At 40.6% G+C, this 26,993-nt stretch overlaps 1 protein-coding gene across 2 annotated transcripts in view; it reads right to left on the bottom strand.

Moving 5' to 3' along the window:
* The window catches only part of RNGTT (RNA guanylyltransferase and 5'-phosphatase), a 723,922-nt gene that overhangs the window by 634,842 nt on the left and 62,087 nt on the right, over nucleotides 1-26,993 (bottom strand). For both annotated transcript variants that reach the window (XM_030199106.1, XM_030199105.1), the window contains exon 4: nucleotides 25,782-25,870. In XM_030199106.1, the coding sequence (XP_030054966.1) occupies nucleotides 25,782-25,870 (89 nt within the window). The remainder of the gene's footprint in view (nucleotides 1-25,781; nucleotides 25,871-26,993) is intronic.

Genomic DNA, 26,993 nt, shown 5'->3' with positions numbered 1-26,993 from the left:
TAGAATGAATACTTTCAAGAGTGTACTTGAAAATGAAACACAGGCTGTAATAGATTTCAGATTCAAGACAGAAAAGAATTACAAGAGAACACAAAATATAAATGATTCCACAGCCACATTTGCCATGGCAAAGGGAATCTCTTAAAGCTAGTGAAGAAATTAATATAAGGAAAAGGTAGCAGAACTTATGGTTTGCCCATCCAATTATACTCTGATAATCAAGTAACTCCATCTAAATACCATGTATCGGATAACCAGATTCAACATTGATTGGATTTAACCTAGCCCCAAGAAAAAAAAAAAAGGATCCTAATTGTCCTGGCCCATTAAATATGTTTATATTATTCTTTGACATTAAAACACATTTACAAGGAAATCTCAGCACAAAATGAGCTCCCAGGAAGATAGCTTTCTGCTTTAGAAACAAACTATTTACAGCACTTTAATGAATTCTTATATAAGTCAGGAAAAACTCATATTTCATTGCCAAGAAAATGAACGGCTTTATACTGGTAATAAAGCCTAAGGATCTTCTGATTGTATCACAATGCAGAAAAGGCTATTAAAGTGGATCAATCTTCTGTTATTTCCATTGAGTTTTCAGTACGATCTTGTCAGATTCACAATGTCCGCTGAAAATTGTTCTCCTGCTTCTTTTTGCAGTGGATTTTTTTCTTTCCTGTCCGATAAACAGATATCTTTTATTGGAGGGGGAGTCTCTATGGTAGTATTCTGTAGTGTGCCCAGGAACCGCCTTAGCATATTTTCTTCGGTCACTAATGGTCTCTTTTGAAAATTAAGTATGCATAATTTCAACTTCTTACCCTGAATGTCCAGTGCCTCCAGCTTTTGAGGAGACACCAACTGATCTGTAAACAAAGCAGCAGTATTATTCTGGACTTCTGCAGTTTGGCATTTCAAGATGGCCATCGTTTCCCCTTGCTGAGCCAATCACAGTTTATACCTCTGAGACTGGTATTTAAGCTCTCTCATAACTCCTAAAATTTCATCAGCAGACAGGTTTTCGACCTTAGGCGATATTAAAAAAAAAAAAAAAGTAGCTAGTGAAATTTGGCAAGAACTGGTGTCAACAGATACCCAATAATCGCTAACCAGTATAATCTGATCTTCTGCATTTGGATCAACTGATGTAAATCCTCAGATAGGAGTTACACAATATTAATTGTAGTGCTAATTAGAATGTGAACCGCCTTAATGTACAGAGAGCTTATAGAGAGCTAATTTTCAAGTTCCTAGGATATAGGGTCAAAAGTGGGCAATTAAGTCAGTTTCTCTCTCTTGTGTGTACTGTGATAGAGAGCTATCTTCCCATCTAATAGGGTGATGCTTGAGCAGTTTTGGGTAGCTATCATTTGTATGGATAGATCTTTTTCAGGAATTATAAATGAAATCTGCTCTGTATCATCTAAGATAGCAACTCAGTTACAGATTAAGGATTCCTTTAATGCAAATGTGGAGCAGCATCTGTTTAGTACAGAAGAGCAGGTTTTGAAGATTCAGACCTGTAATGTTTTTGACTTTAGAACATAATAGCTGGAACGCATGTTAACTTAGAGCTATTGGAGCATGCTAATAGGAATAAGTTTGCTCAGATCTGCTTTGATGTTACTCATGGGTATTTAATTTAAAGCATCTTTTTTATAGCCTACCTTTTTAAAAGTCTTCTCTACAAGGTGACAAAAAATTCACAAATAAAAACTAAAACAATATAACCAGCACTTCTATCCAATTTCTTTAGGATTTCTGGCTCCCCTGTCCCCACTATACAAACATAATATAATTCACATTCTTCTCTGAAAGAAATATAGTCTGAAACAAGGAAGTTCTCATTGTACATACATAGGGCATTGAGGAATTCCGTAGTGAAACTGCAGCCCCTGAAAAATATCTTGTAGACCTAGATACGCTACAGAAGTTTATTGAACAGATGTTAAGAATGCCACCAGTGTTTCCCTCCTTTTACTAATGTCTCCTGTGCTTTTGTAAGAGCAGAGACCTAGCAGTGGGTTTAGAAGGGCAAACTCCACAGCTACCATTTAATAGCTTACATGTTGTTTGCATTACCAGATGAATCACAGGAAGAAATTACAACATGAGTTTATTCCATGGCCCTGTTTACTAAGCCACGCTAGAGGCGTATTAGCGTTTTTAGCGCACGCTAACCATGCGGACGCCCATAATATTCCTAAGGGCATCTACACGGTTTGCACGTGCTAAAAACGCTAGTGCACCTTAGTAAGCAGGGCCCTTAAACTTTTTTTCTTTTGTTATAAAGATGTTTTGGTGTTTTTTTTTTTTTGGACAGAAAATTTATATATATCATATTTCTAGAGCATTACAGGAAAGGAGAAAGCAGATTCTTTCCTTGTGGCAGGAGCTACAGTCTCTGGGAGTAAATTTTGTAGTAAGCTTTCCATGTAAATATGTGCTCAGTTACTGTGGTGTTTGTTGTTTTTCTGACTAATAAGAATTTGTGCAATTTTTGAGAGGTGAGTGGACAGTCATAAATCTCTTCATAAAGGTGATCAATAAATTCTCATAAATAGTAATATTTGAATTAGGCTATGGTCATTATTTTTTAATATGTATTTATCTCTTTACCTAATGAAGTTAATCGATTTAGTGAAGGGAAATCTTGCCTCACCAATCTATTACATTTCTTTGAAGGGGTGAACAAACGTGGATAAAGGTGAGCCAGTCGATATTGTGTATCTGGATTTTCAAAAGGCGTTTACTAAGACTCCAGAGGAAATTGGATAGTGATGGGATAGGATGTAGTGTCCTATAGTGGATTGAAAATGGTTAAATGGTCAGTATTCTCAATGGAGAAGGATAGTTAATGGGGTTCTCCATGGGTCTGTGTTGGGACCGCTGCTTTTTAACATATTTATAAATGATCTAGAGATGGGAGTAACTAATGAGGTAATTAAATTTGCTGATGACTAACTCCAGCAGCGCGTAGCCGGCTTGTGAATAACTGAAGTTCTGGACTCTGTGTCAAGCTGGCGTATCTCTGACTATCTGCATTTGTAATAGGAGAATCCTAAGAAAAGGGAGGGAGGGAGGGGGGGTAGGGAGGGAGGGAGGATGGTAGGGAGATGGGAAGAATGAAAATAGAATATACTCTAATATAAATATGTTTTGTTCTATACAACCAAGTGAATATGTTCTAAAGCTGTTTTGTATATTTATGCAGTTAATAAAAAAGATTGAAACATAAATTTGCTGATGACACAAAGTTATTCAAAGTTGTTAAATCGCAAGAGGATTGTGAAAAATTACAATAGGACCTTACAAGACTGGGTGACGTTTAATGTGAGTGCAAAGTGATGCATGTGGGAAAGAGGAACCGAAATTATAGCTACATAATGCAAAGTTCTACATTAGGAGTCTCCGACCAGGAAAGGGATCAAAAGTACATAATTATTGCCATACTGGGACAGACCGAAGGTCCATCAAGCTGTATAAAAATGCTACAGCTATGAGCCTTGGTCCCCTGCTTAGACTTTGGTTCAGGCTCTAAAATGAGGGAAAAGCTTACAGGCCTGTGTGGCTCTTGCTTGAACTCTCAGTGTTGGAGCACTGCAGAGAACAACAGGAAACATAAGGGTGGGGGTCCAAAGGACAGAGTGACATTGTGGTCAGCCATGGTCTTGCTTAAGATTTATGGTCAAACGAGCTAAAGACAAAACCATGTTATTAGGCTCAAAGCTACTCATTAGCATGAGCCAATCAGTGACAACCATGACATTAGCATAGATCCAATCAGGTATATCTACTGTCATATTATCCATATCCTGAGGGCACCTATAAAAATCAGGGTATTTCCTGGTTTAAGCTAAAGAGAAGGGTTGGCACTCTCTCTCTCCAAGGGAAACCAATGTGACCAGCAGAATTGACAAATTACCTAATTGCTTTCCCTTGTGAAACCTTTAATTGGTAAAAGAAATTATAAACGATTAGGAACTAATTAACACCTGTTTGCAGCTGGATTATTATATTCATATAATCGATTGTACGTGCCTGTTGTCAATCACTGATTTGACTTGTATCTTGGCAAATAAACTCCTCATCTCAAATGATGTTCTGTGGGCTTCACTTAATGATCAAAGGCTGTAAGTATAAATGCTTCTGCTCTATCAGGCTCTCTTTTGCTGCATTGTATAACTTGTAGCCTAAATCCAGTTTGTCATAAGGCTGGTATCTTTTCCTTTCCAGTGCGGGTCTCTCAGACCTGATGTTTCTCTCAGTGGCAATTCCTTTTAGAGCTTCACAACTTCTTAATTACCCCAGTACTAGTGCTATTTAGAGATGGAGTCAGATTTGAGGTCACTCCAGCCTTCTTGGGGGTCTCTGAACCCTAAATTAAAACAAAGCCCAGCATCCTGTTTCCAACAGTGGCCAATCCAGGTCACAAGTACCTGGCAAGATCCCAAAACAATTCAATACATTTTATGCTGCTTATTCTAGAAATAAAAAACTAAGCCAGCACTCCGTCGAGTGTAGAAAAATCGCAAAATGTCTAAACAAATATGAATGCAGGTTTTTTTATATGTATCTATAAAAGTGGAGTAAAGTCTCATATAGGTAACACAAAGAGAATTATTTTCTCACTCAGTGGCTGAATGTGTAATTCGTGTATACGATTTAATCATTGACTTAACCTCCACCAACCTTTATTATTAACTAACTTATAGCATGTGTTGATCAAACTCTCACAGTCTAATCGTAATCAACAACAAAATGTATCTGTCTGCCTGAATGGAAATGGACACTGCTTCACCCAGAAATAGAGCCTAGACCTTCACAGGAATCAAGAAAATAACAGAGCCCAAGGTTCTAGAGGTAAGGCAAAAGGTGGAATAATATTTTTCCATTTTTAATTTTTATCACTCAGTAAAGACTATTTTTTGTTCACCCAAAACCATGACTGGACTGAAAATTCTTCTGGGTGAGTGAAGAGAGAATATTCTGGAAAGATTCAGGAGACAGATGAATCAAAAGAGAGTTAGTTCTGTGAAAGGATAAGTATCTACTAATGTAAGGCCTTGGAGTTGAAGAGAATTCTGCCATGCCAATAAGAAGAGTGTGTCTTCCCCTTCACCCCACATCCTCCTTAGATGCAGACATGAATGGATAGACCAAGAAAGGACTATACAGATTTGGTCATTCATTCATTTATAGCCCGCCTACCTAATAATCCTAGGTGGATAAAAATAAAAACGTCAGAAATAAAATATCACACAAGACATAGCATACAGCTCCTCTCTGTGCAACCTCCTGTTTCCAAAACAACCCAACATGCCTCCCTTCCCTTCCCTATATCTACAAACCACTAACTAACTCCAGTCCTGTTCAAGATACCCTCCAGCCCCCCCTCCTTCCCTCCTTTTTCTCTTTTCTGCCTATTTCTTTTCTTAACTTAATTTTAACCCTAGATATGGATAGTTACTTCTTACATGTGAGCTCAGGTATTGCCTTACTTTGTAAAATGTTACTTGTTGTTATGTTGTGAGCTCTTGATTGTATTTGTCTCGAAAATCAATAAAAGAAATTAAACTCGAAACAGGTGTCAACAAATAAGTTATAGATGATACCTTCTTGATCTCTATTTTAATACAGTTTGAAGGTAATTTTGTAAGGGAGCACCTAGTTTAAGAGTGCAAATAGACATCTATGTGTCTTTATACAAGTATACGCAGCAGAAATTACACCCACATTTTTCTCAGGCAGGTGTAAATATCCATACCTGTAGCATGTAGGACTGTGAATAAATCATTATTATTATTAACATTTTTATAGCGCTACCAGATGCACGCAGCGCTGAACACCTGACATAGAGAGACAGTCCCTGCTCAATTGAGCTTACAATCTAAAAGTAATAGAGGCAGACAAGACAATTAAGGGCGATGTCAATTAAGAGAATTAAGTCAATTAAGACAAGACAATTAAGGGCGAGGGAAGTACTGGGTGAGAAGGAACAAGGGGAGGCAAATGAGTAGTAGCTAGGCGCCAAAAGCAGTGGTGAAAAGGTGGGTTTTCAGCATAGATTTGAAAACAGGTAGAGAAGGAGCTAGACGTACAGGCTCAGGAAGTCTATTCCAGGCATAAGGTGCCACGAGGGAAAAGGAACGAAGTCTGGAGTTAGAAGTGGAGGAGAGGGGGGCGACAAGAGAGATTTGTCCAGTGAGCGGAGTTCACAGGGAAGAATGTAGGGAGAGATGAGAGTAGAGAGGTAATGGGGAACTGCAGAATGGATGCATTTAAAGGTCAGTAAGAGAAGTTTGAATTGTTTGCGGAAGCGGACAGGGAGCCAGTGAAGTGACTTCAGGACTGGGCTAGTGTGGGTATAACGATTTTGTCGTGCTGCAGAATTTTGGACAGACTGGAGAGGAGAGAGATGGCTGAGAGGAAGACTCATTTTTTAACCTACATGTGTACTTGCAAACTCTGCTGACACTTAGCCCCTGTACATGCTTACCTGCAAAGCAAGCAGGTCACTTATACATGTATATCACCACGTACGTGCAAAAATGACTAAAAAAAATTACCCACTTTGTGATGAGCAATCAAGAGTTAAGGTCAGTGAACAAACAACACAATTACAGTGGGTGAACACAGAACAGTATTTGTTAGGCCACAGGTTGTCTTCATATGCATAACAGTTCAGTAGAGGGAAAGGAAAAGAGGATTGACAGAGGTATAAACTTTACAGTTCAAATTGCCCCTTTAAACTACAAATCTTAATGTGTATCACTGGTGCATACACTCACATGCCCAACCTCTCTGCTCTAACACTAGCTTTGAATAGATGGCTCAGTTACTCAGGTGATCCTAAAGGCAATTTTTAAATTGTCCCGATCACAGACAGACTATGGCCTTGAAAGAAATTCAATACAAATTTCTGTGGCATGTGCACAGATCTAGGAGCTGAACCCTTGAAGGGAAGTTGGTGCAAACTGATACATGTATTAACTGCAAAGCTGTATGAGACCTTACTATATTTCTGCTGGCACTACCCTCACATTCAGTCACTGTGAAGACTGATGGATCGTGTCCTGGTTCATGCAGCAGAGTTTTCTTTCTTCAATGCCTTTCCAAGGCCTACCTAACTAGATTCAAGCCAAAGAAGCCTTTTTGGAACAATGGATAAAAGAGGAGGGCCTATCTGCAATTCACGAGTTAATGAAAATGAAGCTGCACAATATTTATAGGAAAAAGCCCTCGTTTCTTTCAGCTTTACTGAATTAGTTTAAATGATCCTGTAAGGGGCCTGGAGGGATGCCAGGAAAACAGGGCCTGGGAGAACTGGAAAGCTGGGGTCTGGTAGGGAATGAGGGAGAAATGGAAAGTCTGTGTCAGTCGTATAATGACGGAAGGTTGTTAAGTTCCTCTGAAGTTGAAAACAGTAGTCTTGAAGGCTAGACTCTTTTATATGAGCTACATTGGTTACCAATAAGAGACATATCTTTCAAATTACGTGTTTTCATTCATCAAATCCTGTTTGGTCAAGCCCCATCATATAAGAATAACCTTATTGAATTACTCCCTTGTAATACTGTTTCATCATCTAGAGAATATTTTGTCTTACATTTCCCTATCTGTAAGAATGTGATATGTAAAACAATTCACTCTGCTAGTTTCTCCTATCAAGGTACCAAAATTTGGAATTCTCTTCCTAAATCAATCAAGTTTACAGATGATTACCTAACTTTTAGAAGTCTTCTAAAACCACATTTCTTCAGTCTAGCCTTTCTGAATACAACTTTATCTACACCCTTTTCTTTAATCTCATTTCCCATCTAGTCCTGCCTAATTATGCTCTCACCTAGCCATCCTTAATTATTTGTTTGTCCTTGAGGAAGTCTAAATCCCTGGTTACTTACTGCACATGTATTAATTTGCTTCTTGACGTTATTGTAATTTGTGTTATATTCTGTACATAATTATGTTTTATTCACTTTATTGTTTGCTTGTAAGCCACATTGAACTTGAGTCTATTTCGGGTAATATGGGGTATAAATGTCATGAATGAATGAATAAATAAATAAATATTTGGCTGAGGATAATTATCTGTTGAACCAAATGTACTAGCAAAAGCCTTGAAACCTAAGACAAAGAAAACTGAGTAAAGTGTGGGTAGCTTAACAAAACGAGAATGTGTGTGGGCCAGAAAAATAAGGTGTATCTGTAAATGCAATAGAAAGAGACTGAGAAAGTAAAAGTGTATTGCTTGTCAATTATCTTATGTCAAGGAATGTATCTGTATCCTGAAAATTGCTAACAAAAACATCTCAGCTGAAATAGGGATTACAATCTTGTCTACCAGAGCTGCTGTGTTTGCAGCTACTATTTAATACCTGTAACCTGTGTTGTGTGTTTATTTCCTCAAACACATCTTGGGTTCTGAAACCTAAGAGCCTAGGTAAGGGCAAAGAGTCCCCCAGGTTTTAAAAGCCATCAGTTTGGAGTCATGTCTTGGATTCGGAGCCCAGCATCTGTACGATGGACCCACGGGTGGAGCAAGTGTAAATATGGGGAATGCAATGAGAAAAGTTTTTGTAAAAAGCATCAGACACAGTGTAATGAATGACAAGAGAAACCTGATGAGATTGTAAGCAAATTAAGAGTCCTAGTCAGTGGTGTGCTGGAGCAGGCTCTCACACGCTCGCAAGAGCCGGTTGTTAAGTTTTTAAGAATTTTGGGAGCCGGTTGTTAAAGTAGGGCCCTCCATGGCTACTTTAACAACTGCCTCCCAAAATGTGGGCTTGGGCCCCCTGCTGAATTCTCTTTTACTTTGCTGGTGGGGATGCTGAGCCCTGCCAGCCAAGTAAATAAACTGCTACTGCTCCCCTCTCCTTGTTTCCAGCTCTGAGCAGCAGGCTGGGATTTCTCGAGCATGTGAGAGAAGTTCCAGCATGCTGCTCAGAGCAAGACGTTGGGAGTGGTGGCAGTCCATTTATTGGCTGCCAGCAAAGGTATGCCTAGCGTGCCGGCACGAAGGGAGGGAGGAGAGAGAGGCAAGTGAGAGGCAAGTGTTGCTCCCCCCACCCCGGCCACCCCTAGCCCTTCCAACTGCAGAGCTGACTACGTCCGGAGAAAGAGCCTGTTAAAAATTTACCAGCACACCCCTGGTCCTAGTGATAAGATGTTGCGCCATCATGGCAAACAGGCACTGAAGCTTCTTGCCAGGTGACACCCTATGACTAAAGCTAATACTGCCTTGCAGTTTCCGTTAGGGGGTACGTCTGTCCTGGATAAGTTGAGATATTTAGAATACCGGATGACATTGTCTGATTTAGGAGTGCCACATACTAGTCATGAGTGGATCGTATTCTCTTGGTGAAACAATATGGCCCGTGAAGAGAACGCGAAAATGAAGCGGGACAATATACAAGAATTAAAGGATACTGTAAATAAACTTGAAAAATAAATATATCAAGGGGGAGTGGCTGCTAAGCCTGACTGAGAAGCACTGTCGGTCCCAACTGCACTGCCTGCTTATGAGGATGACGTGTGTATTTTTGCAGTGGGACTTTCTGTCTACCTATGAGCCCCGCCTGCGCTGCCTTCCCCTCACAATCAACCAAAGCCCACCAAACTTGAAAGTGATACAGACCACAGTAGATGCACAAACCTTAAATCAGATACAATAAAGGTGACTTCCCGTTTAGGAAAAGTTACGGGTGATCTGTCTAGGTATAACATAAGTCAATTAAAGGAACTATTAGAGGCTTTAAGGTAGGATTTGGATAATGCAGGGGCAGATGAGAAACAGCTTCACAAATTGTGAAAAGGGAAAATTGGCATGTTCAAAGAAAAGCAAGCTGAATAGCAGGTGATAAGAGGAAGGTAGACAAATGCTAGAGTCAGATTTTGAAACTATACAGGAGGAAAATGACCATTATCATGAACTGTATGATAAAATAAGCAAGGTCATTGTGACTGTGTTAACCCCGTAAGAAAGGGCTGGAATCCCATGGTGATAAATCCCCAGTGGGACAGCGTACTACCGTGATTGTGCCAATCAACTGGTCTCCCAAGGAGGTGGTGGATTTGGCTAGGAGTCTCACAGATTTTCGGAAGAATCCTACCAATTACTCATGTTTGATCTATTCTTACTGTACACCGCCTTGAGTGAATTCCTTCAAAAAGGCGGTAAATAAATCCTAATAAATAAATAAAAATAAATAAATCTGTAATATCATGGCAGCAAATAAGGTAAAGTTATAACCCCACTTGGTTAGACATAACCAAACTGTTGCATGCAATTTTTCTTAATCCTTCCGATTATCACAGGGTCACCCACCCTGTGAGAACAGATAAACGGCAGTCTCCTGCCACTGGGGCCCAATAGGCCACCTTTGTTACCGACAAAAATAAGTTGTTGGAATCTATTAATGCTATGTGTATGCCAGTGTGTGATTGGAGAAAGCTTAAGTCCTTAACACAGGAGAAGGGTTAAAGTGTTACAGCTTTTCACACTAGGTGTGCCCAGGGGTTCCAGGATTTTTCGGGAACCCAGGGAACTGAGATGCCCGCAGGTATAGTGGCTATTTTTGTGCATAGCTTGTTACCTGAAATTTGTCAATATTCAGAGCAGATGGCAAGATGCACAGGTCTGTTCAAGATTTATGTGCCTTAAATACCATTGTAATTCCTATCTCTCCTGTTGTGCCTAACTCATATGACATATGGTCTGAAATCCCTGCCTCTGCCACTTATTTTTCAAATATAGACAAACTCTGCCTTCTTTTCCATCCCCCTCCATGAAGAGAGTCAGCCCTACTTGGCATTTACATTTGATACCTAACAATATACCTAGAGAATGCTTTCCCAGGGGTACACTGAAAGTCCTACCCATTTGTCACAGGCCTTGCGTTCTGTTTCACAGGACATTCAGCTTGAGTCCTCATCACTGGTCCAATATTTGCTATTAAATCACCAAGAAGCATGTACTAAAGATACTTTACTGTTCCTTAAGTCCTCACATCACCTCATACTGTACCTGCTCTGTCTCACTTTGCAAAATTTAGTTGACTTTTTTCTAATGATCGTCACGTCTGCCCTCCATCTTTGCTCTACCCTATTGCTCTTTATTTACATCAACTGCCTCAAGAATCTGCCACTACTTTGTGTGTGTACTGTTTTCAACTCTTTATAGCTACATCCAGATTTTGACTCCACTGCAGAAGCTGTAGCCTTGGCATGCCACCACTGTTCGGACTGCAGGCCACAGAGGCTGCCCTTTGAAACTAGCTTCTAGATCTTTGCCACAACTCAGTGGGTCTATCCCTCCATGTTTAACTGGACTATAAAGAACTCCTAATTGCCAAGGGGGGGGGGAATGCGGTATCTCTTGACTGTCACTTGTCCGTTCTCTGGGTGGGTGGAGGCATACCTGTTCACGTCAATGACTGCTGATGTAACCATCAAATTTTGGTGTCCAAATTCATTACAGTTTGGGGCATGTCCCTGGTTCTATCCTCTGACCAGGGCCCAGCTTTTCCCTCACATGTTTAGGAAGGTCTGGAATTGGCTTCTGGGTTCAAGAAGCAGTTGCATGCTCCTTATAACCCTCAAAGCTCTGGCCAAGCTGAGAAGATGAACCAAACGCTTAAGAGCACTTTGAGAGTCCTAACTTCTGACTGGGCCTCTGAATAGCTAACTGCACTGCCATTTATCCTATTGTCAATTCACAACTCAGAGAACCAGGGAAGGCCTTACCCATATGAAATTATTGGACATTCAATGACAGGGCCTTTACATCATATGGCACCAGCAGATCCCCAAGTACTGTGTAGCAATATATTAACCTATTGTAAACACTTACACTCAGTATTTTCTTCTGCTCCTTTATTTCAGGCACAAGGAAGCACTGTACAGACAGTGAATGGTACATCATACCCACAACTGCAATCTCTTCATAAAGGTGGTTAATAAATCCCAATAAATAAAATTAAAAACCAGGAGACTGGGTCTATGTTAAGAACCATCAGCCTGCTACAGCACTCTCCCCGAAGTTCACAGGATGCTACCAAGTGCTGCTCGTTGGATGCTCTGCTTGTAAGCTTCAAGGACTGTCACTCTAGATCCATCTTACCCATCGCCGAAAAGCACCAATTCCCTTGCTTACATCACAACATTCCAAGACTAAGTGTTTGAGATAAAATACTATGCCTTTGTGTCATACCTTTGGGAATCCAGAAGCAACTGACATATTGCAGTCACATCTGATACCGAGCTAGCTGGACCATTGTCTGACCCAGTATGGCTACTCTTATGTTCACATGCCCCCATGGTTCGTTATTGCTATAATATCTATATTAACTGCAATATTGTGGAATTGGTGGCGTGCAAATGAGCATCTGGAATATCTTCTCCCACCAGAGGTGGTGCAGTGTATGGTATAGTATGCTGGCTACAGACCTATGCAGAATGGGTGCCATGGGATTTGTATGTTGATTACAATTCCAAATGAAAGCATATGCCTGCTGTTGTTTCTAGTCTGATCTCTTGTATCCCTTTTTGGTACTGTTGAAAACTCGTGGGCTTTATTAGCTCAGGCCTCTTTGAATACTTCCTCTTTCTGTATAAGGAGTACTTTAACTTCTAGTGCTACCCTAGCTACTTGTCTTGTAGAAGTTTCATCTTCTTTCAGTGCTATGATGAATGACACTCAGTTTAGGGATACTCCACTAGTACGAAACAAGACAACTTCTTATGGAGTGTTATATAATTAAATTTGTTACGAAATTTCCAAAGATCAGTGTCAAGCAACTTTAGCGCACTAATTTCTAAAATACTGTATAACAAATCACTGTTGAACGGGGTCAATATGAAGTTTAACTGAAATGTAATCATGTGACCTGTGTCCAGTTGTTCTCATTGTTCAGTGCCAAGCATCTCATTGGTCAGAATTTCAGATTTATCAAGCTCTCACTGGCTAGAAACATTGTTGGCGTGACCTATTTGCCAAACCAAATACGAAGATACTAGTAGAAATTTCTTTACCCATGGATTCTATATTTATAACATTGGTTTACCTTTAGCAACTTTAAATACTTAACTTGGCGATTATTTAGAAGTTATTGAAAGTCAGTACACAGACCTATAGATCTGTGCAACCTGGACAAAAAAATATAAAACTACCACACCAGTGTGTAATAATCTAGTCAGATTTGACAAAAACCATATCAATCCTTCCAAATGCAGCAATATTTAAACAGGATAGAATCGTCCAGAGGGTAACAGACATGGACCGATGAGATATTTATAATAACGGATGTGTTAAATAGGGGATAGAAGCCTGTTTACAACATACAGAATTACCACGGGGAAGCTGTGGAAGGTTCTTTTTATCCCAAAGAACTACTAAAAATCAGCCCTGACACTGATAGGTCTTCTATATTGAAAAGGTTTTAGCAGTAAAAGGAAGGTGTCGGAGCAAGAAATATCTAGTGAAATGGAGAGGCTTGCCTGAGAAATTAAACAGTTGGGTGCCAGCCAGGGAGGTAGAAGACATCTAAGGCTGCGCACAAGAACCAACATGGATGATGAGGGTGTTTACATTACAGTACCTAACACCACCTCTGTGGATATATTCCAGCAAAACACCAGTTTAATTTTATAGGACATTTAGCAGGACCTTGGATCTCCAATGCCCTTGGGAAGTGAGCTTGGTGGAAGTACAATATCCACACACGTGGGACAACGTTACAAAAGACCAATTTTGCGTCTTGATGGTGTATGGCTTACAGGATGAAACATTTTTAGTACCAAGAGGTTATTACTTGAGCTTAGAAACTTTAACAGAAAGTATGAACGATGACATAGCCATTCGCTATGATAAGCAACCCCTGTTAATCTCTTATGACCCCATCAGGCGTAGGACAGTAATGAGAAATACGGGCTCACTGGCACTCATACAAGCAGACGATGAATTAGTGATCATTTTCGGGTTAGAACCTAATAGTTTTACTAGTAGTGTGAGCTTGCCCGCTAACATCACTGCTGGTTTTAACACCTTGTACCTCTATACAGACGTAGAGGAGCATCAGACAATAGCAGATGATTTTGTACCACTGCTGTGTTGTGTACTGGTTAAAGGGAGAAGTAACAAGTTTGTCACCTTCACATATAATAAACCCTGTTTTTGTTTCCAACTCCTCAGCCCCTCCCTTTTCCCCATCAAGATAAGCACCATAGCACCTGTCCTCAGGATGTAAAAAAGGAGCCCATCCATGACTGGCAACCATGATACTATGTGCCAATGCATGCAGCACCAAACGAAATGCTTGAGATAATAGGAATCATCTAAATCCAACTGCCATGACTTAATAGCCCAGCAGGGAAGATGACACAAGTATAAAATATCAGTTAAATGAGTTCTGTATTTCAGATACTCTTCTGAAATCCCATGTACACTGCTGATCCAGAACAAACAAACTTCAGAGTTCAAATCCATGACGATTTAGGAAAATGTAACAGAAACAGAAATACAACCTGAAGACAGAAGACTAATACTCTGTTAAACGGAAACAGAATCAAGCTGTAAAAAGAGGAGGAAAAATATTTTCACATTTAGGAATCTAACTTACCAAGCTGGACTGAGCTGAGAAGTTCTGAGAGAAGAGGACATTTCTCTGGTAAGTGAACACTATTTTGTTTTGTACTTTGGGAACAAAGATTGAGGTTTAAAGGAGGAATTGTAGGTTAGTGAAAGGCAGAATAAAAATATTAAAAAAGCAAATTTTATCAACTAATCTCCATAGTCTTTTCCCCTTAGTTTTAAAACTTGAACTTCGTACCACAGGATTAACAGATAGCCTCTAGCAGGCACTGTAGGATCTAGTTTAGTATTAAGGGGTGTTTTAATATAGGGGTTTCAGAGACCTCAAATCTGACTCCATCTCTAAAGAACACTAGTACTGGGGTAATCAAGAAGTTGTGAAGTTCTAAAAGGAATTGCCACTAAGAGAGATGTTAGGTCTAGGGAAAAGATACCAGCCTTATGACAAACTGGATTTAGATTACAAGTTATACAATGCAGCGAAGGATAGCCTGATACAGCAAAAGCATTTATACTTACAGCCTTTCATCATTAAGTGAAGCCCACAGATCATCATTTGGGATGAGGAGTTTATTTGCCAAGATACAAGTCAAATCAGTGATTGACAACAGGCACGTACAATCAATTAATTATAGGAATATAATAATCCAGCTGCAAACAGGTGTTAATTAGTTCCTAATCTCTTATAATTTCTTTTACCAATTAAAGGTTTTACAAGGGAAAGCAATTAGGTAATTTGTCAATTCTGCTGGTCACACTGGTTTCCCTTGGAGAGAGAGAGTGCCAACCCTTCTCTCTAGCTTAAACCAGGAAATACTCTGATTTTTATAGGTGCCCTCAGGATATGGATAATATGACAATAGATATACCTGATTGGATCTATGCTAATGTCATGGTTGTCACTGATTGGCTCATGCTAATGAGTAGCTTCTATCTTGCTAACATGGTTTTGTCTTTAGCTCGCTTGACCACAAATCTTAAGCAAGACCCTGCATCCAGCTACACCTTTCCTTTCTCACACCATGGCTGACCACAATGTCACTCTGTCCTTTGGACCCCCACCTTTGTGTTTTCTGTTATTCTCTTTAGAGCTCCAACACTGGAAGTTCAAGCAAGAGTCACTCAGGCCTGTAAGCTTTTCCCTCATTTTAGAGCCTGAACCAAAGTCTAGGCAGGGGACCAAGGCTCATAGCTGTAGCATTTTTATACAGGGGGAATAAAAAGAGAGGGAGAGAGAGGGAAAAATCAAGCAGGACCTAGTTTAATATTAAGGGGAGAATAAAAAGAGAAAGAGAGAGAGAAGCAAGCATTATTAACTAGTTGCCATAGTGTACAGCCCTTTTCCCATAGTTTTAAACTGAAATTTTCTCTAAAAATAGACATTTTTTATTTTTTTTGTTACATTTGTACCCCGCGCTTTCCCACTCATGGCAGGCTCAATGCAGCTTACATGGGGCAATGGAGGGTTACATGACTTGCCCAGAGTCACAAGGAGCTGCCTGGCATTTTTCCAATAGTTTTAAACTGAAACCTTTTCTAAAGGTAGAAACTTAACAGCCAAAAACTCTTGTTCTAAAAGGCAGTTTTCTGTTCTTTGGTTGCTGGAGAGGTAGCATATCCAGTGACCTCAATCAGGTGTTAATTAAGGTGTGGGGCAGTAGAATATTTGCATAGGTTGCTGAGTTAGCTTCAAAGAGCCACTTTAAGAAAGGCCCCTTAGATTCAAACCTATATAAAGAGGAAAGGTCCCACTGAACTTTCTTTCTGAGAAGTTCTCAGAGAAGAGGACATTTCTCTGGTAAATGAACACTATTTTGATTTGTGCTTTGGGAACTTAAAATTGGGGTTTAAAGGAGGAATTGTAGATTAGTGATAGGCAGAATAAAAATATTTTAAAAAGCAAATTTTATCAACTAATCTGCATAGTCTTTTTCCCTTAGTTTTCAAACTTGAACTTTGTACCACAGCATTAACAGATAGTCTCTAGCAGGCAATGCAGGATCTAGTTTAGTCTTCCCACCCACCCCTAGGACAACTCTTCATTTATAGTCAATTATTGTAATTAGGATAACAAGCAAGGGGTGCTCTTACAGAGTTTTAAATACATTTCATTACCATCTAAGAAGGAAACACTAAATAAATCACACAATATACCATATAAACTAAAAGACATTTTTATATTAGGCTAATATCCTTAATACTTTAGCAAGTTTTAAATTATTGAAAACTCAAAAATACTAAGATGGAGTCAGCAGTCCAGCAGCGAGAAGGGTGCAATCCAGTCTTCTGCATCGAGTGTCACATGTATGATTATCTCTCCCAGTTGGGGAGCAGTTATATTTATATGTTTGTGCCCGATGCAAAGTGTTCCTAGCTCTCAGAGAGTGGGTCCATTTTCTTCAGGCTAGTGTAGTAAACTTGGTGGAGCTGAGACAGACAGAGAGATACACAGAGAAGACCTACAGGGATGTTGTAGAGAAGTCCAACCTCCAGTCTGGCAGCCCCTGTGCTACCATGGAGGACGGAGGTCTCCTAGAAGGAGAGCATCACCCTGGTGAAGTAGGACGTACTCCTGTAGCCAGGACCTGCCCACTAGGGGATGTACTATCTTCTCGCACCGAGAATATGTCTCCAAGTGCTGCCCAGGAGGGAACGGTTAGGAGATAGTAACATAGCTGTTGTAATTGGTGATTCGATCATTAAGCAAGTTGATAGCTGGGTGGCTGGTGGACGTGAGGATCGCCTGGTGACTTGCCTGCCTGGTGCGAAGGTGGCGGACCTCACATGTCACCTAGATAGGAGGAGGAGCCGGCTGTCTTGGTACAAGTGGGTACCAATGACATAGGAAAATATGGGAGAGAGGTTGTGGAAGCCAAATTTAGGCTCTTAGGTAGAAAGCTCAAATCCAGTACCTCTAGGGTAGCATTTTCTGAAGTGCTACCCATTCCACGCGCAGGGCCCAAGAGACAGGCAGAGTTCCGGAGTCTCAATGCGTGGATGAGATGATGGTGCAGGGAGGAGGGTTTTAGATTTGGTAGGAACTGGGCAACATTCTTGGGAAGAGGGAGCCTATTCCGAAAGGATGGGCTCCACCTTAACCAGGGTGGGACCAGGCTGCTGGCGTCGGCATTCAAAAAGGAGATAGAACAGCTTTTAAACTAGAAACTGGGGGAAGGCCGACAGTCGATCAAAATCGCATGGTTCGGGATAAGGTATCTTTCAAAGATATCACCACAATAGGGAAGATAGGGTATCCTGATAGTGAGGTTGCAAAAGAGACCATAGTAGATCAGGTGTCCTTAAATAAAAATAAAAATCAGACAAAAGAGTGCAAATTAATATGTCTACATGTGAAAGCCAGGAGCCTAGGAAATAAGATGGGAGAGTTAGAATATATTGCACTAAATGAAAAATTAGATATAATAGCCATATCTGAGACCTGGTGGAAGGAGGATAACAAGTGGGACACTGTCATACTGGGGTGCAAATTATATCATAGTGATAGGGTGGATCGAATTGGTGGAGGGCTAGCATTTTATATTAAGGAAAGCCTTGAATCAAATAGACTGAAAATTCTGCAGAAAACAAAACAAAACACATCTTGGAATCCCTATGGATTGAAATTCCATGTGTAAAGGGGAAAAGGATAGTGATAGGAGTGTACTACCGTCTGCCTGGCCAGAATGAACAGACAGATGCAGAAATGTTCAGAAAATTAGGGACTGTTAACGGAAATTAGGGACGCAAACAGACTGGGCAACACAATAATAATGGGTGATTTCAATTACCCCGATATTGACTGGGTAAATGTAACATCAGCGCATGCTAGGGAGATAAAATTCCTTGACGAAATCAAGGACTGCTTTATGGAGCACTTGGTAAAGGAGCCGACGAGAGAAGGAAAAATTCTAGACCTAGTCCTTAGTGGAGCGCATGATCTGGTGCGGGAGGTAATGGCACTAGGGACGCTTGATAACAGTGATCATAATATGATCGAATTTGATATTAGCTTTGAAGTAAGTATATATAGGAAATCAAATACATTAGCGTTTAACTTTTAAAAATGAGACTATGAAAAAATGAGAACGGTGAAAAAAAAATTAGAGGAACGGCTGCGATGGTCAAAAATTTACATCAGGCGTGGATGCTGTTCAAAGACACCATCCTGGAAGCCCAGGTCAAATATATTCTGCGTATTCAAAAGGAGGACGGAAGACCAAATGACAGTCGGCATGGTTAAAATGTAAGGTGCAGGAAGCTATTAGAGCTAAAAGAAAATCCTTCAGAAAATGGAAGAAACCAACTGAAAATAATAACAAATAGCATAAGGAATGCAAGGTGCTGATAAGGAAGGCTAAAAGGGACTTCAAAAAAAGATTGCCTTGGGAGGCAAAAACACATAGTAAAAAATTTTTCAGGTATATTAAAAGCAGGAAGCTGGCAAAAGAATTGGTTGGACTGCTAGATGACAGAGGAGTAAAAGGGGCAATCAGGGAAGACAAAGCCATAACGGAGAGACTGTCTCTCTTCATGTTTGACTGTACAGCGCTGCGTAAGTCTGGTAGCGCTTTAGAAATGTTGAGTAGTAGTAGTAGTAGATTAAATAAATTATTTCCTTTGGTCTTCACCAAGGAAAATTTCTGAGAGATACCGGTGCTGACGAGTCAGAGAAACTGAATGAATTCTCTACAAACCTGGAGGATGTAATGGGGCAGTTCTACAAATTTAAGAGTAGCAAATCTCCTGCACCGGATGGTATTCATCCCAGAGTACTGATAGAACTGAAAAATGAACTTGCGGAGCTATTGTTAGTAATATGTAATTCATCCTTAAAATCAAGCGTCACACTGGAAGACTGGAGGGTGGCCAATGTAACGCCAATTTTTTAAAAAAGTTTCCAGAGGACATCTGGGAAATTATAGACCAGTGAGCCAGACGTCAGTGCCGGGCAAAATGGTAGAGACTATTAAAAGAACAAAATTACAGAGCATAATAAAAGGCATGGATTAATGAAACAAAGCCAACATGGATTTAGTGAAGGGAAATGTTGCCTCACCAATCTATTTCAGTGGAGGAGTGGCCTAGTGGTTAGGGTGGTGGACTTTGGTCCTGGGGAACTGAGGAACTGAGTTCAATTCCCACTTCAGGCACAGGCAGCTCCTTGTGACTCTGGGCAAGTCACTTAACCATCCATTGCCCCATGTAAGCCGCATTGAGCCTGCCATGAGTGGGAAAGCGCGGGGTACAAATGTAACAAAAATAAAAATAAAATAAAAAAAATAACCAGAGTAGCTGAGAAACATTCAACAGTTACTATTGTGTTATTTCAATGGAGGAAAAAGCCTCTGTATTCCCGTTTCAGAACATAATCGTGTCTGTTAAACCAGGGTGGAATCTTCATTGGCTGAAAAAACCTCCAATTTAAACTTTAATAAACAAAACGTCACATCAAACGAACACTTATCTTTAGTGCTGCCAATGCAGTTGCAATCTGGTTTCACTCTTGTGCGCTCGACGGGGTCCCGTTTCGCCGTCTTTGGCTTTATCAAGGGAACAACCACATATTGCGATGTGAATTATGCTGTGCTGTGAGGGTGTGACCAAAATTGTAGCCATAGCACGAGGGTGGGGGCAGTAACTTGGTAACATACCCATTATTCAATGAACACTTATGTTTATATGCATGACAGGCCCTAACTGCCAATATAAGGGAATAAATGATAGCATTTCATGGAGCATGAAACGTCTTAACAGGAAACAGAATATTCTGGAAAGATGCATATTCATTAGGTAGGAAGGGTAATTATAATTAAGATAATGAAGAAAGGAAGAAAAAAGTATTTAAGAGGAAACAGAACTGAGGATGGAGAGCCTCAGTGTGTCCACGAGGAGGTGGACATATTGACAGCTCCCAAGGGAAACTCTGTCACAGGCAGCTCCTTGTGACTCTGGGCAAGTCACTTAACCCTCCATTGCCCCATGTAAGCCGCATTGAGCCTGCCATGAGTGGGAAAGCGCGGGGTACAAATGTAACAAAAATAAAATAGATACTATTGGAGATTCTACATGGAATGTTGCTACTACTGGAGATTCTACATGGAATGTTGCTACTATTGGAGGTTCTGCATGGAATGTTGCTACTATTGGAGGTTCTACATGGAATGTTGCTACTATTGGAGATTCTATATGGAATGTTGCTATTCCACTAGCAACATTCCATGTAGAAGCCTGCGCGGCCACATTGGTGATCTGCAAGGGCCGACTTCTTGTGACTCTGGACAAGTCACTTAACCCTCCATTTGCCCCATGTAAGCCGCATTAAGCCTGCCATGAGTGGGAAAGCGCGAGGTACAAATGTAACAACAATAAAATAAAAATAAAAAATAAAAGAAAGGAATAGAGAACAAAGCGTCATGATGCCTTCCTATTGCTCCATGGTGGCAACTTCATCTTGAGAGTTATAAGTGCAATTCTGGTTGTCACATCTCAAAAATAACATAATGGAATTAGCAGAGAAGGACAGCCAACACAATTAAGGGGCTACAACTCTCATATGAGGAAAGGATAACGAGGTAAGGGATCTTCAGCTTGAAGAAGGCAGCTGAGGGGGGGGGAATGACAGAAATGTGCAAACTCCTGTATGGTGTAGAAACAGGTAAACATGAAACAATTATTTACTCTTTCAAAAAGTACAAAGACTTGAGGACACCCCATGAAATTATACAGCAACATTTTCAAACAAATAGGAGAAAATATCTTTTTTTTTACGGAACACGTAGTTGAGTTCTGGAATTTGTTGCCAGAGATGTGGCAAAAGTAGTTCATCTACATGTGTTTTAAAAAAGGTTTTGACGTATTTCTGGAGCAACATCCATAAACTGCTATTAAGGTAGACTTGAGGGAAGCCAGTACTTATCCCTGTGGGTAAGTAGCATGGAATCTTGCTACTTCTTGGGATTTTGTCAGGTACTTGTGACCTGATTGGCCACTGTTAAAAACAGGATACTAAGCAAGATGGACCTTTGACGTCACCCCGTATGGCAATCCTTATGTCTTTTTGTGCTGTCAAGCTCTCCCTATGAATTTGATCCTGTTCATATATTAGAACACGTCCATAAAAAAATGTATTATCCAGGCAGACTTTGGAGAGTCACTGTAAATCCCTAGAAACTGAATATGAGGAAAAAAAATACACTTTTCAAGATATGCTGGGTATTTGCCATTTTCTGTACTTCCCATAATTTTGCTTTATTTTAACTTGTATATTTTTTTAAGCATTCAGCTATAGACCAGACAATGATGTCTCAGGGGGAATGTGCTGTCTGCTAATTTACTTTTATTCTTCCCATCCAACCAATGCCTAGTAATTCTATCTAATCTAAACCCCTAACAAGTGAATCAGCTATAAAATAAGATTAGAAGATGGGATGGGTGGAAGGGCACTAATATCTCAGAACTGGTTAGATTTCAAATCGACAGTAGCTGTCATATAAACATATTTTGTCCATTTTCAGTTTCTTGGTTTCTTCAAAAAATGTGGCCCCTTGTCTTATGAACAAATATAAAAGATTTACCTGCAAGCGATTAGAATAAACAGGATAGGATATCACAATGTCTAAAAGTCCAGCAGTCCAGCAGCTGTCAATGATTTCTTAACTGAATTTACTCTGTACACAGCATTAATATAGATGCTAATTGAATAACTTAGTTCCTGCAAACAATCCTCTAAAGCAGCTACTTATGTCTTAAGAATGTGCAAGAGTATGACCTATTTTAATTTAAAATGTATCATAGTGGTAGGTTGTTGATTAATCTAAGCAGTGGCATCTCTAGACAGAAATATTTGGGGTGACAAGGGGACAAAGCAGAATTTCTGCATATCACACACTTAGACACCATGGCCTTCCGTGCATTAAAAAAAAAAACCCTTCCCCTCCAGCTAATTTCAGCTACCAGGTAAAATCACAAATATAATTGATAGCATCATTCAACAAATTCTTCTGTGTGGGAGTGAAGTCTGGATTCCCTACAGGATTGGATAAAAACTCAATACAAAACCCTGCACCTCCAAGTTCTATATCACAGATTTCATATTCCCCATCAATAGAGCTATCCTTCTTATAACACATCATACAAAAATATTCAGATTGCGATCATCACCTCAGGAACAGCACATTTCCTCCACTGCTAAACACTTTATTTAAAACAGATGGGTTTTTGTTTGTGTGTGACTCCACAGCAGTGCTCCTCAACGCAGGGGTACACCCAGCCTTTCAGGATATCCACAATGCATATGCGTCAGATAAGTGGCAAGGGCCTGCTTTCAAATGGGGTCAAATACTTTGCAAAATAATACAAATACCCTGCAAAAAGACACTTAAAACCTATGCAGCAAATTTACCAATCCTAATCCACCTATGAAAAAATAGTGCTGTAAACATTAAACTGGGCCCTAGAGCTCTAACATACCTACTACTGGAAAACTAGAACAAGCTGGACTGTTAAAGATTCCTACACAAATGCTACACATTAATGGGAGTGGGCAACTTCGGTCTGAGGGCGGCAACCCAGTCAAGTTTTCAGGATTTCCCCAATAAATATGCATGAAATCTATTTACAATAGAGAAATCCTGAAAACCCAACTGGGTTGCGGCCAAGGTTGCCCACCCCTGCACCTCAATCATACATGGAGAACGTGAAAGAACCCTCACCAGATAAAGAAAAGGGAACCACAAAAAAACATGCAAAAACTGAACTCCAACTTTCCAAGAAAGCCAGACTTTATAAGCCAGGAGTGAGCAACCACGGCCCTCGAGGACCACAACCCAGTTGGGTTTTCAAGATTTCTACAATGAATATGCACGAGATTGATTTGCATGTACTGCTTTCATTGTAGACAAATAGGTCTCAGGTATAGTCATTGTGGAAATCTTAAAAACCCAACTGGCTTGTGGCCCACCCCTATTATAAGCAGTATAATACTGGTAAAAGAGAAACAGAAATGCTGTACTCTGCAAAACACAAAAACAGAAAATATGTACAATCCCAAAGAAATAACATTTTTCTTTTCTACCTTTGTTGTCTGGGCATTTTATTTTCCTAATTGGGCTGGTCCCAGTCTCTTTCCCACTTTCCATCTGTAAGTCTTCACTTAAATTTTTTTTCCAGGTTTGTCTTTCCAATTCTCTCTTTTGTCTTCTTTTCCTTCTCTACATGCATCTCTGCCACTGATCTTTCTTTTTAGTTTTTGTTTCACTTTTCTCTTCTCTGGGCTTATATCTTTTCATCTGATTTTACTCTCATTTTCCATTACTCTTAGTCTCTGTATAATCTTTAGTCTACTTTTCACCTCTCACCTACCCACCAGCTTTTCCTAGCGCCCTCTCCCTCACCCACCCACCAGCTTTTCCCATCTCTCTCTCATCTCCTCTCCCTCATTCTTGTTGTCCCCCTACCCAATCTCTCTCCCCACCCCCTAGTCCCCCCATTTCCATGCTCTGTACTCACCCTCTCATCTCCTCTCCATCCTCAGCTCCACTCCTGTCTCTTTCCTTTCCTTGCCTCCAGGCAATTCTTACCCTCTATCCCATCTCTTATTGCCTCTTTCACCATCTTTTTAACCCCCTTTCTACCCACACTTGACCCCTTCAGAGACCCAACCCCTTCCTCTCATACCCCTCTCCATTACCCCACCATCCATTTTCAATGCCTCTCATCTTCTCTCTAGTCTTCATAATCATTCACACAATGTGTCAATCTTTCCCCTACTTCATCCCCTTCTTTTACTCCCCATTTCACAGCCTCAATCATTTTCCCAACCTACCAACACACAAGCACTCATATCTACCAATTGCCAAGTCCTCACTATACCTTCAAATTTCCCACTCCATATCTCCCATCCATAATTCCCAGCTCTACTCCCACCAATAATTTTCCACTCAATCAAGTCACTCTGTTTCCCTTCTCCTTCCACTACCCCCTAGTCCCCTTTCTCTTTTCTGCTGTTCCCCTTCTCCCCTCCCCATCCCCTAGTCTCATTCATCTTCTGCTTGGTTTCCCTTCTTCTCTCCCCCAACCCCCTAGTCCTATCCATCTTGTATTCTATTTCCCCCGGTCCCATCTTCAGTTCTGTTCCCATTTCTTCCCCCTCCAAGAGCCATCCATCTTCTGCTCTGTTCCCCCTGGAGTGCCATCCACCTTCTGCTCTGTTCCCCCCACCTCCCCACGTGCCATCCATCTTCTGCTCTTTCCAGGGTCTTCTAGTCAGTTGACATTTTTTTCTCTCTCCACGTCCACCATCATTCTCACTATGTACCTATCTTTCCTGTAAAGCATCTCTATTCTGTGTCCCTGTCCCCTTCCCATGTTCATCATTTCTCATCCTGTGTCTAGTATCACCCTTCTTGTCCTTGTCCCTCCCTGTGTGCAGCTTTTTCCTTTTCTCCTGCACCCCCACCCCACTCAAAAGTCAACATCTCTCCCTCTCAAATCCCCTGCTCCATGGTGTCTCTCCCACCCTCACTGGAGTTCTTTTCCTTCCATTCTCTCTCCATTTCAGTTCCCCCCTCTGCTTTGTCCCACCTGCATGGACACTGGAAGTTGTGTTAGACAAGGCAGGACAAAGCAGAGTAAACACTTTCGAGGCCAATTGGAGGCAGGTTGCTTTCTTTTTTATGCTGTCGGCAGCCCGCAAGAACACAGCCAAGGGGAGGAGGGAAAGGCTAGAGAGTTACTGAACCAAGTGAAGGGAAGGAAAGAAAGACAGAGAGCTACTCAACCAGGAGAGGGTGGAGAGAAATGCCAGACTGCGCGTAAAACTAGGGTGGCAAAGCCATTTATGGGGGGGGTGGGACGCCACCCTGTGCCACCCAGTAGCGACACCTATGACTCTAAGCATATTTGTGAGTTTATAATTTGACAACATACAACATAAGATCAAGTTACTAACGAACTCTTCTGCATTTCCTGGTCTTTGACTTCTTTTGGGGGGGGGGGGGTTCCCCCAAAATTAGTTCAGCAATTTTTTTAGACAGGAAAATAATTTTGCTATGAAAGAACAGAAGCTTCTTTGTATCAACTCTGACTTGCCTAACTCCATCCTGAAAGCAAAGTTAATGGTGGTGTGTGACAACAATAGGATGCAACAGCAAAGAACAGAAGAGGATAATGGAGAGCAAAACTGACATACCTATTAGTTCCTCAGGGTTCTTATCTTTGAAACGTTCACATATGTGGATAAACGTGTCTGTGTTTTCAGTGGTAGGACATTCACCATGTCTAGTAACATGGAAGAACAAACATGTCAGTATCTATTAAAAACAGGAAGCAGTGGCTCCAAACTTTATAAGTGAAATGGAGAAATTATGACTTACCTGACAATTTTATTTCTTTAACCGCAGCAAATAAATCCAGAGACTTGTGAGTTGTGTCCATCTACCAGCAGATGGAGATAGAGTGCACTGAACTCTGTCTTACATGACGGTATGCTCCTTGGTTAGTCAATATATCTCATAATAAAGCAGAAGGAATAAAGAGGCATAATAGATCCCCTTCCTCACAGAGGTGAAGCATGAATAATGGAAAACTGCAAAACCTAACACCAAAATGAGAAATTACCCTAAACAGAAAAATGAACAAACCATGAGAACAGAGCACTGAAGGGTGGGGTTCTGGATTCATCTTCTGCAATTAAATGGAAGAAAGTTATCAGGTAAGTCATAATTTCTCCTTCCTTAGCACCTGCAATAGATGAATCCAGAGACTCATGGGATGTAGCAAAGTAGTCCTCATTTAGGGTGGGAATCCAAAACTCCTGCAGAGAGCACCAAACGGCCAAAAGAAGAGTCTGCTTGAGCCACAACATCCAGATAATGCTTGGAAAAAGGATGCAATGACAACTAAGTAGCTGCTTTATATATGCCATTGAGGGAAACAAAAATCACAATTCCGCCCAAGTCATTGCTAGGACACTAGCAGAACATACTCAAAGAGAAGCCAGCAGCTGCTTACCAGAAAGAAGGTACGCAGAGGCAATAGCTTCCTTAATCCAATGAGAAATAGTTGCATTAAATGCTGCAAGATCCTGATTCAGGCCGAAAAAAAATAACAAGATGATAATTGGACTGCCTGAGAACATTGGTGGCTTGCAAATACCGGAGAAGCATTCGACGAACATCAAGGCAATAGAGCAAGCGAAAATCCGCCCTGCAATCCCCTTCCTTAAAAGAGGGCAGAAAAGTAGGTTGGCTAAGATGAAAAGTCAAAACCACTCTGGGAGACAAAAAAGAAAGGTACGAATAGTCATTCCTGAATCCGAGAAAGCAAGGAACGGATCTCTGCTAACAACTCCTGTAACTCAAACTCCCATCTTCTGACGAAGAACCAGTAAACTCTGACGTAT

This window comes from Microcaecilia unicolor, chromosome 3 (assembly GCF_901765095.1).
Source record: "Microcaecilia unicolor chromosome 3, aMicUni1.1, whole genome shotgun sequence".
NCBI lineage: Eukaryota > Metazoa > Chordata > Amphibia > Gymnophiona > Siphonopidae > Microcaecilia > Microcaecilia unicolor.
Note: the sequence above shows the minus strand (reverse complement) of the source record. Positions and strands in the feature narration are given on the sequence as shown.